General features: G+C 44.9%; 1 protein-coding gene across 4 annotated transcripts in view; it reads left to right on the top strand.

The window, feature by feature from the left end:
* LOC115164661 (homeobox protein cut-like 2) overlaps positions 1-14,580 on the top strand; it is a 125,222-nt gene that overhangs the window by 69,033 nt on the left and 41,609 nt on the right. For all 4 annotated transcript variants that reach the window (XM_029717379.1, XM_029717378.1, XM_029717377.1 and 1 more), the window contains exon 4: positions 13,336-13,414. In XM_029717379.1, the coding sequence (XP_029573239.1) occupies positions 13,336-13,414 (79 nt within the window). The remainder of the gene's footprint in view (positions 1-13,335; positions 13,415-14,580) is intronic.

Genomic DNA, 14,580 nt, shown 5'->3' with positions numbered 1-14,580 from the left:
CACACACACACACACACACGTCCTGGTATGTTTAGCTGGGGATGAGAATGAGATGAGTCTGTGCTGTCTCCCTCTCCTAACAGCCCCATCATTCACTGCTCTACTCTACACTTCCCGTTATTTGTTTTGTTTTTGTTCTGCAGTTGCCTGTTTTCCGGCATCCTCGGAAAACAATAGGTGAAAGAGAAAAATCTGACAGGACAAATTATATATCATACCAGTGGGGAAGGGAAGGGACTGTTTCATTGCTGATGGTGCTGTCATAACTAGCCCTGTTCATAGGAAGTAGTCATTTTGTTCACATGCTGAATTAAGACCCATCTCCCCCAGTGGACATCACTACTGACAGCTGATAGTGGACGTCCTTTCTTCTTTCAAGTTGGTCACTATTACAAACAGTTTTGGAACACAAAAGGCCTGAATTCAATGTCACCAATCTGTCTACAGACACTTGGCATCAGATGATGGCTGTTTAGAGTTGTGCTTTCCGTTGTCCTTACTGTTTACTGTAAGCAGCAAGCATTTGGTTTCATCTCTGTCAGCTCTGCCTCTGAACCCCCATTCAGCACTTGTTCATCAGATGCTCTCCTTTGAGCATCCGGTCGAGCTGTATCACCGCCTGATACGGCAACTGCACCGTCCGCAACCACAGGGCTCTCCAGAGGGTGGTGCAGTCAGCCTAACTCATCACCGGGGCCACGCTGTCTGCCCTCCAGGACATCTACAGCACCCGGTGTCACAGGAAGGCCAAGAAGATCATCAAGGACCTCAGCCACCCGAGCCACGGCCTGTTCACCCCGCTACCATCTAGAAGATCATCAAGGACCTCAGCCACCCGAGCCATGGCCTGTTCACCTCGCTACCATCTAGAAGGTGGAGACAGTACAGGTGCATCAAAGCTGGGACTGAGAGGCTGAAAAACAGTTTATCTCCCCAGGCCATTAGACTATTAAATAGCCATCACTAGTTGGCCTCCGCCCTGTACCCTGCCCTGAACTTTAGTCACTGTTACTAGCCGGCTACCACCCGGTATTCAACCTTGCACCTTAGAGATTGAACACTGGTCACTTTAATAATGTTTACATACTGTTTTACCCACTTCATATGTACACTACAGTTCAAAAGTTTGGGGTCACTTAGAAATGTCCTTGTTTTTGAAAGAACATTTATCAGGAATACAATGTAGACATTGTTAATGTTGTAAATGACTATTGTAGCTGGAAACAGCTGATTTTTTTTTAATGGAATATCTACATAGGCGTACAAAGGCCTATTATCAGCAACCATCACTTCTGTGTTTCAATGGCATGTTGTGTTAGCTAATCCAAGTTTATCATTTTAAAAGGCTAATTGATCATTAAAAAACACTTTTGCAATTATGTTAGCACAGCTGAAAACTGCTGTTCTGATTAAAGAAGCAATAAAACTGGCCTTCTTTAGACTAGTTGAGTATCTGGAGCATCAGCATTTGTGGATTCGATTATAGGCTCATAATGGCCAGAAACAAAGACCTTTCTTCTGAAACTCATCAGTCAAATGAAATCCAAGTTTATTTGTCATGTGCGCCGAATACAACACCTTACAGTGAAATGCTTACTTACAGGCTCTAACCAATAGTGCAAAAAAGGTGTTAGGTGAACAATTGGTAAGTAAAGAAATAAAACAACAGTAAAAAGACAGGCTATAAAAGTAGCGAGGCTACATACAGACACCGGTTAGTCAGGCTGATTTGAGGTAGTATGTAGATATGGTTAAAGTGACTATGCATATATGATGAACAGAGAGTAGCAGTAGCATAAAGAGGGGGCGGTGGGTGGTGGGACACAATGCAGATGGCCCGGTTAGCCAATGTGCTGGTGCACTGGTTGGTTGGCCCAATTGAGGTAGTATGTACATGAATGTATAGTTCAAGTGACTATGCATATATGATAAACAGGGAGTAGCAGCAGTGTAAAAAGAGGGGTTGGGGGGGCACACAATGCAAATAGTCCGGGTAGCCATTTGATTACCTGTTCAGGAGTCTTTTAGCTTGGGGGTAAAAACTGTTGAAGTCTTTTTGTCCTAGACTTGGCACTCCGGTACCGCTTGCCATGCGGTAGTAGAGAGAACAGTCTATGACTGGGGTGCTGGGGTCTTTGACAATATTTAGGGCCTTCCTCTGACACTGCCTGGTGTAGAGGTCCTGGATGGCAGGCAGCTTAGCCCCAGTGATGTACTGGGCCGTACTCACTACCCTCTGTAGTGCAAACTGGCTCTATTCTTGTTCTGAGAAATGAAGGCTATTCAATGCGAGAAATTGCCAAGAAACTGAAGATCTCGTACAATGCTGTGTACTACTCCCTTCACAGAACAGCACAAACTGGCTCTAACCAGAATAGAAAGAGGAGTGGGAGCCCCCAGTGCACAACTGAGCAAGAGGACAAGTACGTTAGAGTGTCTAGTTTGAGAAACAGATGCCTCACAAGTCCTCAACTGGCAGCTTCATTAAATAGTAGTCGCAAAACACCAGTCTCAATGTCAACAGAGAAGAGGTGACTCCAGGATGCTGGCCTTCTAGGCAGAGTTCCTCTGTCCAGTGTCTGTGTTATTTTGCCCATCTTAATCTTTTCATTTTATTGGCCAGTCTGAGATATGGCTTTTTCTTTGCAACTCTGCCTAGAAGGCCAGCATCCCGTAGTCACCTCTTCACTGTTGACGTTGAGACTGATGTTTTGCGGGTAATATTTAATGAAGCTGCCAGTTGAGGATTTGTGATATTAGGAAGGTGTTCGTAATGTTTTGTACACTGTGTATATTTATATTCCAGACTCTGACATCGCTCATTCTAATATTTATATATTTCTTAATTCCTTTTAATTTTGGGGATTTGTATGTATTGTGTATTACTGTGCTGTCAGGTATTACTGCACTGCTGGAGCTAAAAACATAAGCATTTCGCTACCCCCACGTACACTCCCAATACATTTGATTTGATTTGATGCAGGTTTGGCATGATGTTCCTCTATAGTGAAACAAAGGCTGACACCTGTAATTAATTAGGCTATTATGCATTCTGCAATGATAATTGCTTCACTGGAAAGTCACCAGCCTTTTGAGAGGGAGAGAGAGGAGAGGTGGCTGGAGAATGCTATCCATCAAGAACCCTCTCTCTCTGTCTCAGCCTCGCCCGTGCTGTCTCACCTTGACATGGTGTAGGCCAGGTGGAGAGGTACATTGTCTTCGTATGTCTAAGGGGGAGATATGCTGCTGTGCCTCCCTCTGCCAAGCATGTGCCACTGGTGGGTGCCAGGCTCCACTACTGGCCTCAAGCTGGCATACCCATGCCTTCTCCTCTGCTGTGGCTTTGTCCATGGGGCCGTCTAGGAATGGGAGCAGTCCCTTTGTCTTCATCTCTCCTCTCTCTCCTCACACCTCTCCCCTCTCTCCTCACACCTCTCCACTTTTTTCTTCCCCTCTACAGTATTCTCTGGCTCCACTCCTGCCCTAATGATATTTCATGTGATACACTCCTCTTTTCACTCCACTGTCTCTCCCTATAGCTCCGTTCTCGGTACATCCTACTCTCTCTCCTGTCATGTCACTATAGATTTGTGACTCCTCTTCAGCAGACACACGTTTTCCAACCTTTTAGGTCACTCAGCACTTCAAACATTTAGAATCTCTTGTCTCAAAATAAATAAAGGATCCTGTCTTTTGAACTACAAAGACTTTCACAGAGTATTTATTTTCCTTTATTTGTCTTACTCCCTCTCTCTGTCTTGACTTTCCGGTGACTTTGAGGTGTTAAGCAGAGGTTTATGTTGGGTTTTGTCGTGTGGGTGGGTGGGTGGAGCTGCTGGCTGGCTCTGTCTGTCTGTTCCACTGTGATGGTGGAGCTGGGGGGACCGAGCCTACTAGACTCCTGCAGGATGGCGGAGCCAAATAGGGCTTTGATCTGAGTTTAATGCCTCACACTGTTCGGTCTCACACGGAGCTCACCATGCCATGTCCATCAGGATTACTCTACTCTACCTTGATTTGCTGGAGATCTGCTCACCGCTCTGCCTGCGTCATATCTCTCTCTCGCTCTCTCTCTCTCTCTCTCTCTCTCTCTCTCTCTCTCTCTCTCTCTCGCTCTCTCGCTCTCTCTCTCTCTCGCTCTCTCTCTCTCTCTCTCTCTCTCTCTCTCTCTCTCTCTCTCTAAATCTGTGTGTCTTTGTACTACAGCTACTATAGTTCTTTTTCACAAATTTAGTGTCCATCCCTTTTATTGATTTATTTCTTTGTTGTTTGATTGGATTGAATGTATTGATTGACATGATTGATTTCTTTATAATTGATTGGTTAGATTTATTGCTTGGTTTGGTATTGATTGTTTAGATTGAAATTATTGATTTGTTTGTTATTGATTAGTTAGATTAATGATATTGATTGGCTCAAAGAACATTGTGACCGCAGAACATCACAAAATGACCTTAGATGTTAGGATGATCGTGTGGTCATGTTGAGTGGATGAGTCTGGTCTGGTCAGCCTTGGTGCCTTGGCTCTATTCTCCCATGGGGATGGCAGGGCACCAGTCTGCTGAGGGAGAGCGGTGACGGCGTCTGTGTGCTGGGAGCGTAACAGGAGGAGTGACAGGAGCTGCTGATTGGAATTGACGTGGGGACGGAATGTGTGTCAGGCCACTGACTGCTCCTCTCACTGGGCACCTGGAGACGGACTCAGCCTCAACCTCATCCTCAGCCACCATTCCACCACTCAGAGAGGGGTGTCACCCAGAATAAATCCCCTGCAAATACAGAGGTGGAGGTGTGTCTCTGTGTCTGTGTGACTGTCTGAGTGTGCAAATATCTGTGTGTGTGTGTGATTGTGTCCTCCCCCTCCTTTAAGCAACTTGAACCAGTGTGGGTGTGTATGACAGTGTGATGTCCCTCTCCTCTACCCACTCATCAGTCACTCAACACCAGTTCATCACTACTCCCTTCTCTCTCTTCTCTAAACACTCAAGGAAAAACAAGCACGGATGACAGTGGTTGTAGCTTCACCAGCATTGTAGCAGTAGCCATATTTACCTATAGCTCCCACTCTCACTCTAATCACCCAGAGAATGGTGTTTTTTACAACCCATAAGGACAACCCATCCCTGTCTCACCCCACGGTCCTGTGACTTACTGCATTATGTTGTGGTGGAATTCCCAGTGTGTTGTTTTAAAAGGTATGAATCCTGACTGGGGCTGTGGTGACACTGTCAGCTCCTGGGCCGTGGTGACACTGTCAGCTCCTGGGCCGTGGTGACACTGTCAGCTCCTGGGCTGTGCTGGGTCTCGGTGAGCAGCACAGAGCGGTACAAAAGACCAACTGCCATGATTGTGCGCTGACCTTTGCATCATGGGCAAATGACAGGTAATTTAGAGGCCTCTGGGATTGTGGAACCATACAGTCCCTGTCCCTTATATACACACTGCTTCTCTCACCCACCAGCAGCAATAATCTTACCAACACACACACACGTGCGCACACAGACACACACACAGACACACACACACACACACAGACGCACACCTAACACCCCCACCGCCCTCACACATTCTAATCACCTGCATCATCACACATCCCGTCCTCAAACACCCAAATCACAGGAGGTGGCAAGCTGGTAAGGTGAGGGGGAAAAAATATGCTTTAGAGTGATAATTGCATAATCACCAGTTGTGATAATTGTAATTGATGACTGCATAATTGCTAATTGCAGTCTTTATGGGAACCTGTCTTTCGCTCTCTCTATCTTTGTCTGTAGTTCAGTGCCATTCTCTATCTCTTCCCTCCACTTCTTTATCTTACATTCATCTTTTTGCCATAACTTATTCTTCTCTTCTCACATGCTTGCACACACACACGCACATGCATAGAGACTCACACATCGACCATGTGTTCCACTATAAGTATCCTCCTAGGTCTCAGTAAGAATTTCCCAGCAGTGCTATCCCACAGACAGCAGCAGTAGCCTGCCCACACGGACTGATCCTCTGTGAAGAATTATGGACCACTTTTAACAGGTTTCCCCTCTCTCTGTCTCTCTCTCTTTCTCTAGCTTTCTCTCTCTCGCTTTCTCTCTCGCTTGCTTTCTCGCTCTCTCGTATTCACTCTCTCTCTCGCTTTCTTTCTCAATTCAATTTACGGGCTTTATTGGCATGGGAAACATGTTTACATTACCAAAGCAAGTGAAATAGATAATAAATAAAAATGAAATAAACAATAAAAAAATTAACAGTAAACTTTACAGTCACAAAAGTTCCAAAAGAATAAAGACATTTCAAATGTCATATTATGTGCAAATAGTTAAAGTACAAAAGGGAAATAAATAAACATAAATATGGTTTGTATTTACAATGGTGTTTGTTTTTCACTGGTTGCCCTTGTGGCAACAGGTCATGAATCTTGCTGCTGTGATGGCACACTGTGGTATTTCACCCAATGGATATGGGAGTTTATCAAAATTGGATTTATTTTTTCTAATTCTTTGTGGGTCTGTGTAATCTGAGGGAGATATGCCTCCCTAATATGGTCATACATTTGGCAGGAGGTTAGGAAGTGCAGCTCAGTTTCCACCTCATTTTGTGGGCAGTGTGCACATAGCCTGTCTTTTCTTGAGAGCCAGGTCTCCCTACGGCGGCCTTTCTCAATAGCAAGGCTATTCTCACTGAGTCAAAGCTTTCCTTAAGTTTGGGTCACTGTGCACTCTCTGTTTAGGGCCAAATAACATTCTAGTTTGCTTGTTTTTTTGTTAATTCTTTCCAATGTGTCAAGTAATTATCTTTTTGTTTTCTCATGTTTTGGTTGGGTCTAATTGTGTTGCTGTCCTGGGGCTCTGTGGGGTGTGTTTGTGTTTGCGAACAGAGCCCCAGCACCAGCTTGCTTAGGGGACTCTACTCCAGGTTCATCTCTTTGTAGGTGATGGCTTTGTTATGGAAGGTTTGAGAATCACTTCCTTTTAGGTGGTTGTAGAATTGAATGGCTCTTTTCTGGATTGTAATAATTAGCACGTAACGGTCTAAATCTGCTCTGCATGCATTATTTGGTGTTTTACATTGGACACTAAGTCATACCACATTGAGCCAAAAGCTTTTTTTAAATCAACAAAGCATGAGAAGACTTTGCCTTTGTTTTGATTTGTTTGTTTGTCAATTAGGGTGTGCATGTTGAATACGTGGTCTGTCGTACGGTAATTTGGTAAAAAGCCAATTTAACATTCTCTCAGTACATTGTTTTAACTCAGGAAATGTACGAGTCTGCTGTTAATGATAATGCAGACGATTTTCCCAAGGTTGCTGTTGACGCATATCCCACAGTAGTTATTGGGGTCAAATTTGTTTCCACTTTTGTGGGTTGGGGTGATCAGTCCTTTGTTCCAAATATTGGGGAAGATGCCAGAGCTAAGGATGATGTTAAAGAGGTTACGTATAGTCAATTGGAATTTATGGTCTGTATATTTTACAATTTAATTTAGCATACCATCAACACGACAGGCCTTTTTGGGTTGGAGGGTTTGTATTTTGTCCTGTAGTTCATTCAATGTAATTAGAGAATCCAGTGAGTTCTGGTAGTCTTTTTTGTTTGTTTGTACTTTTACACCTTTTTCTCCGCAATTGGTAGTTACAGTCTTGTCCCATCGCTGCAACTCCCCAAAGACATGGGAGAGGCAAAGGTTGTGAGCCATGCGTCCTCCGAAACATGATCCTGCCAAGCCGCACTGCTTCTTAACACACTGCTCGCTTAACTCGGAAGCCAGCCAGTCGGAGGAAACACCGTCCAGCTGGCGACCAAGTCAGCTTGCAGGTGCCCGTCCAGCCACATGGAGTCGCAATGGGACATGGAAATCCTGGCCGGCCAAACCCTCCCCTAAACTGGACGATCATGGGTCTCCCAGTCACAGTAGGCTGTATCACATCCTGGGATCGAACCTGGGTCTGTAGTGATGCCTCATGCACGGCGAAGGAGTGCCTTAGACCGCTGTGCCACTCGTAAGGCCCCTTCTGGTAGTCTTTAATAGTTGATTCTAAGATTTGTATTTGATCATGTATTTGGGGGTTTTTATACGGCCTAAACGATTGGAGAAGTGATTTATCCATACATCTCAATTTTGGATAGATAACTCTTCGTGTTGTTGTTTGTTTAGTGTTTTCCAATTTTCCTAGAAGTGGTTGGAGTCTATGGATTCTTCAATTACATTGAGCTGATTTCTGACGTGCTGTTCTTGCTGTTCCTTCTTTTTCCGTAGTGTCTCTCTCTCTTGCTCTCTCTCGCTTTCACTTTCTCGCTCTGTCTCTCGCTTTCACTCTCTCTTGCTTTCTCACTCGCTCGCTCTCTCTCTGAACTGGGTGTTTGTTACTGCTTGTAAAGTTAACCTTCATCACATCCCTTTCAGAGAAGCCATAGGACAACCATCTCTGCAGCACTCCACCAATCAGGCCTTTATGGTTGAGTGGCCAGACGGAAGCCACTCCTCAGTAAAAGGCACATGACAGCCCACTTCGAGATTGCCAAAAGGCACCTAAAGGACTCTCAGACCATGAGAAATAAGATTCTCTGGTCTGTTGAAACCAAGATTGAACTCTTTGGCTTGAATGCTAAGCGTCATGTCTGGCGGAAACCTGGCACCATCCCTACGGTGAAGCATGATGGTGGAAGCATCATGCGTGGGGATGTTTTTCAGTGGCAGGGACTGGGAGACTAGTCAGGATCGAGGGAAATATGAACTGAGCAAAGTACAGAGAGATGCTTGATGAAAACCTGCTCCAGAGCACTCAGGGCCTAAGACTGGGGCAAAGGTTCACCTTCCAACAGGACAACGACCCTAAGCACACAGCCAAGACAATGCAGGAGTGGCTTCAGGACAAGTCTCAATGGCCTTGAGTGGCCCAGCCAGAGACCGGACTTGAACCCGATCGAACATCTCTGGAGCGACTTGAAAATAGCTGTGCAGCGACACTCCCCATCCAACCTGACAGAGCTTGAGAGGATATGCAGAGAAGAATGGGAGAAACTCCCCAAATACAGGTGTGCCAAGCTTGTAGTGTCATACCCAGGAAGACTCAAGGCTGTAATCGCTGCCAAAGGTGCTTCAACAAAGTACTGAGTAAAGGGTCTGAATAATTATGTAAATGTGATATTTCAGTTTTTATTTTTAATACGTTTGCAAAAATGTATAAAAACCTGTTGCTTTGTCATCATGGGGTATTGCGTGTGGATTGATGAGGAAAAAAACAATTTAATACATTTTATAATAAGGCTGTAACGTAACAAAATGTGGAAAAAGTCAAGGGGTCTGAATACTTTCCGAATGCACTGTACATTTAGATACATTGTACCATACTACCATACATACTGAAACATACATAATCTATGCTATACCTCTCCATTGTGTATGCGGCAGGTAGCCTAGTAGCTAAGAGTACCTGGGTCAGTAACTGAAAGGGCGCTGGTTGGAATCCCCGAGCTGACTAGGTGAAAAATCGGTCGACGTGCCCGTGAGCAAGGCACTTAACCCTAATAGCTTCTGTATGTCACTCTGGATAAGAGTGTCTGCTAAATGAGTGGAAGAGTCCCTCAGATCAGATGACATTATACACCACATCTCCGAGGTGCTTTGATGAAACATGCATGAGAGCATCAGCTGTTCCGGACAACTGTGTGATCACGCTCTCTGCAGCCGATGTGAGTAAGACCTTTAAACAGGTCAACATTCACAAGGCCGGAGGGCCAGACGGATTACCAGGACGTGTACTCCAAGCATGCGCTGACCAACTGGCAAGTGTCTTCACTGACATTTTCAACCTCTCTCTGTCTGAGTCTGTAATACCAACATGTTTCAAGCAGACCACCATAGTCCCTGTGCCCAAGAACACTAAGGTAACCTGCCTAAATGACTACCGACCCGTAGCACTCACGTCTGTAGCCATGAAACGCTTTGAAAGGCTGGTCATGGCTCACATCAACACCATAATCCCAGAAACCCTAGACCCACTCCAATTTGCATACCGCCCCAACAGATCCACAGATGATGCAATCTCTATTACACTCCACACTTCCCTTTCACACCTGAATAAAAGGATCACCTATGTGAGAATGCTGTTCATTGACTACAGCTCAGCGTTCAACACCATGGTGCCCTCAAAGCTCATCACTAAGCTAAGGACCCTGGGACTAAACACCTCCCTCTGCAACTGGATCCTGGACTTCCTAATGGGCCACCCCCAGGTGGTAAGGGTAGGTAACAACACGCTGATCCTCAACACAGGGGCCCCTCAGGGGTGCGTGCTCAGTCCCCTCCTGTACTCCCTGTTCACTCATGACTGCACGGCCAGGTACGACTCCAACACCATCATTAAGTTTGCTGAAGACACAACAGTGGTGGGCCTGATCACCGACAATGATGAGACAGCCTATAGGGAGGAGGTCAGAGACCTGACCATGTGGTGCAAGGACAACAACCTCTCCCTCAACATGATCAAGACAAAGGAGATGATTGTGGACTACAGGAAAAGGAGGACCGAGCACGCCCCCATTCTCATCGACAGGGCTGTAGTGGACCAGGTTGTGAGCTTCAAGTTCCTTGACGTCCACATCACCAACGAACTAACATGGTCCAAGCACACCAAGACCGTCGTGAAGAGTGCACGACGAAACCTATTCCCCCTCAGGAGACTGAAAAGATTTGGCATGGGTCCTCAGATCCTCAGTAGGTTTTACAGCTGCACCATCGAGAGCATCCTGCGGGTTGCATCACTCCCTGGTATGGCAACTGCTCGGCCTCCGACCGCAAGGCACTACATAGTGTAGTGTGTACGGCCCAGTACATCACCGGGGCCAAGCTTCCTGCCATCCAGGACCTCTATACCAGGCGGTGTCAGAGGAAGGCCCTAAAAAATGTGAAAGACTCCAGCCACCCTAGTCATAGACTGTTCTCTCTGCTACTGCACGGCAAGCGGTACCGGAGTGCCAAGTCTAGGTCCAAGAGGCTTCTAAACAGCTTCTACCCCAAAGCCATAAGACTCCTGAATATCTAATCAAATGGCTACCCAGACTATTTGCATCCCCCCCCCCCTACGCTGCTCTCTGTTATTATTACTTTAACAACTCTACCTACATGTACATATTACCTCAATTACCTCGACACCGGTGCCCCCGCACATTGGCTCTGTACCGGTACCCCCTGTATATAACCCCACTATTGTTATACACTGCTGCTCTTTAATTATTTGTTATTCTTATCTCTTACTTTTTTGGGGGGGTATTTTCTTGAACTTTATTGTTGGTTAAGGGCTTGTAAGTAAGTATTTCACTGCAAGGTCTACACCTGTTGTATTTGTTACATGTGACAAATAAAATGTGATTTGATGGTAGTGGCAGCGTGCGTACCGAGTGTGCTAACGTGAGGAGACATCAGGCATGTGATAGATGTCTACTCTAGCAGCTGCAGACAGGTTAATGGTGTGATTGTGGAGGTAATCTCAATGTTCTCTCGTTAAAGGATGATGAAGGGCCAGGAAAATGGATCCTGTTGTATTCACAGGTCCTGTGCTTCTTACATTTGCAGTTCAGGGCCCTGTTTGATGGATTCATCAATGCATTGACTCAGTGGACAGTCAATGAGCTCACCATGGCATCATTCACAATGGAACAGTAGCCTTCTTCTTTGTTAATGCATCTCATTGACAGGGAGACAAAGGGCTTTTGACATTTAGAAACAGCTGGCAAGTAGCCTATACTTATGTGAATAATGTTAATATCTACGGATTCTTCTTTACTGAGGGTGGATTGGTTTACAGGCACACACAGCACACTACATTTCGTAGTTTGGATTTTGGATTGTTTGGGGATTTTGGAGTCACAGTCACACATATACATGTTTTGTATAGAGAGACCACTTATTTTATACGTGTGAAGGCTATTTGCTGAACCAACAATGCAGAGGGAGAAAGAGCGAGAGTAGAGGAGTCGGCTGAGAGCTGCAGACTATTACATCTGTATTGATTGGGCTCCAGCTTTTCCATGAACTCCGAGTGGGAGTGATGGGAGGGATTTGCTTGATCTTTATGATATTTCTTTAAACATGATGCTGTCGTTATGCCTCTCCAGGGAGGACACAAGCCATTTCCAGTAAATCAAGGGCTCTTTGTCTCTCTCTGTTTTCCACAGTTGTTATTTATAAGCCTCTAAACAGTTTCTCCACCATTCTCTTAAGTGTTTTCAGTCAGTGTTCCACAATAATATTGTTGAGCTGAAGATAGACCATTAAAGAACGTCTCAGACGTAACCATACACTTGGCCCCTTTAATAGAAGTCATTGTGTCTGATCAGATCAAAACTATAACACTGACAGGAATTCTATAGACAATAGATGGAAATAATTAGCTTTCAGTCTGCTCTTGGACTGGAGGGACATTTGGAGTGGATCTGATGTAATATTTCAGAGTTGCTAAACTACAGATGTACGATCTTAATTTGAGCATGTTTGCTACAGGAGGAAAAGAATCCTGCAGCAACAGGAAAAGTGGTTTGTAATTAATCATCATTTTTGTAGGGGTTGATTACATTTTGTTGGGGCAAATCAAGTCTGAAATTTCTATGTGGAAATTACAAACTTTAAGAGCTTTTTTAAAACTCAAACACTCTACACGTTTGCATTTCCTTTCTCTCAGCAACAAAAGACTGATCAAATTAAGATCCTACATCTATAAGACTTTCAGCCAATGACATCCTCCGACAACAGGCCTGCTGGTGTATTATAGGACCTGTGAGGACTGTAACCCATATATCCACCAGGGCAGGTGCCCTCTCCATGGGGCCAGGTGGCGCCTAATTCCCTTCTTTGTCCCTCCTAATGAATTGTTAATTGGTTTACATCACCCGTGGAGTGGAGAATAGCAGGAGGGTCTGGGTGCTGGTGTGATGGAGGTCACAGACGCTGACAAGCCTCATAGAGCACACCAGCACCTGCGTTTTAACAGGACAAATGTCACCTCACTACACACTGCAGCGTTGGGGTTTAAGAGGCCAAATATCAGCTTGCAGTATTACCTCAGAAACTTGTTCACATAATTCAGCACACAAACCCCATCAGAATGTCATGTTGGGGATTAACTTCTACAGATGGACATTGTGGCTTTGTTTCTGTCTGTCTCATTTGCACAATTACTTTATATGCTGGCTGTTTACTTCATATGTCAAAACAGTGTAGAATGCATTTAAATGTAGATTGTCTGTGTGTATGGGTCAATAAATGTCCATTCAGTACAGGTGTAGTGTTGATGCCTGAGTGTCACCCTGACGGCTATGTCCTGTCCTGTTTTCTCTAGGTGGTTGCTCTGAACAAGCGCAGTAAGGAGGCAGAGTCTGCATTCCTGGGAATCTACAAGCAGCTTATCGAAGCCCCAGGTGAGTCTCCCACCTGGAACAGAGCCACACACACACATCACATCACAACACAGTCACAGACACAGACAACATACATTACTCATGTAGCAACCCTCCCATAGGGGATCACTCTTCCCAGCCAGATCAACTACACACCAAGCCCAAGTCAGCATCATTAGGTCAACCACAGAGTTTCTAAACCAAGAGGCGCAACATCGCGAGACTTCCGGGAACGCTTGCGAAACAGACAAAGCAGACCAGGCTGTGGTTTGGGGTTCGAGAAGTCAATGAGAAGTTAACTATTTCTTAGTTGTTCATTTTCTCAATATAAAGGCACGACTTAGATTCAAGCCAATGTCTTAAGTAGTTGAACATGTGACAAACTGACACATTTTCGTTAATAAAAAACATATCGAAGGAGGGCCTTTGATTTGACGGCCTGCACATGCCCAGTTCTGCGCGAGACGACCGTTAGACTCAATGATTTATATATACAGTACACTGGATGACTGATAGGGGCCACTGTGTTAAGCCGCCACGCCTCCATCTTGGCACTCCCTCACCATTGTAAAAAATATTTTGGAAGCTATAGAAAAGCATTTATTAATGTCTACATTTGTTTTTGCCATGTTTATTCTATTACAGACAACTTAATGCATACTTTGAAATTATATTATGTGAACTAACCATACAAATTGAAATTGAAAAAATTATAAATACTTTAGGGAAAATGTATATTTTTTTATTACTAATGATACTGCCCCCACTACAACAACAACAAAATACTTAAATACATGCAATTTTGTCCTTGAAACAATGAAATCTGCAAAACACTAGTCTCAACATCAACAGTGAAGAGGCGACTCCGGGATGCTGGCCTTCTAGGCAGAGTTGCAAAGAATAAGCCATATCTCAGACTGGCCAATAAAAATAAAAGATTAAGATGGGCAAAAGAACACAGATACTGGACAGAGGAACAATGCCTATGTAACAGTGTAGGTTCCGTCCCTCTCTTCGCCCCAACCTGGGCTCGAACCAGGGACCCTTGCACACATCAACAACTGACACCCCACGAAGCATCGTTACCCATCGCGCCACAAAAGCCACAGCCCTTGCGACGCAAGGGGAAACCCTACTTCAAGTCTCAGAGCGAGTGACGTCACCGATTTGAAATGCTACTAGCGAGC

This window comes from Salmo trutta, chromosome 27, assembly GCF_901001165.1.
Source record: "Salmo trutta chromosome 27, fSalTru1.1, whole genome shotgun sequence".
In the NCBI taxonomy this organism is placed as follows: Eukaryota; Metazoa; Chordata; class Actinopteri; order Salmoniformes; family Salmonidae; genus Salmo; species Salmo trutta.
Note: the sequence above shows the minus strand (reverse complement) of the source record. Positions and strands in the feature narration are given on the sequence as shown.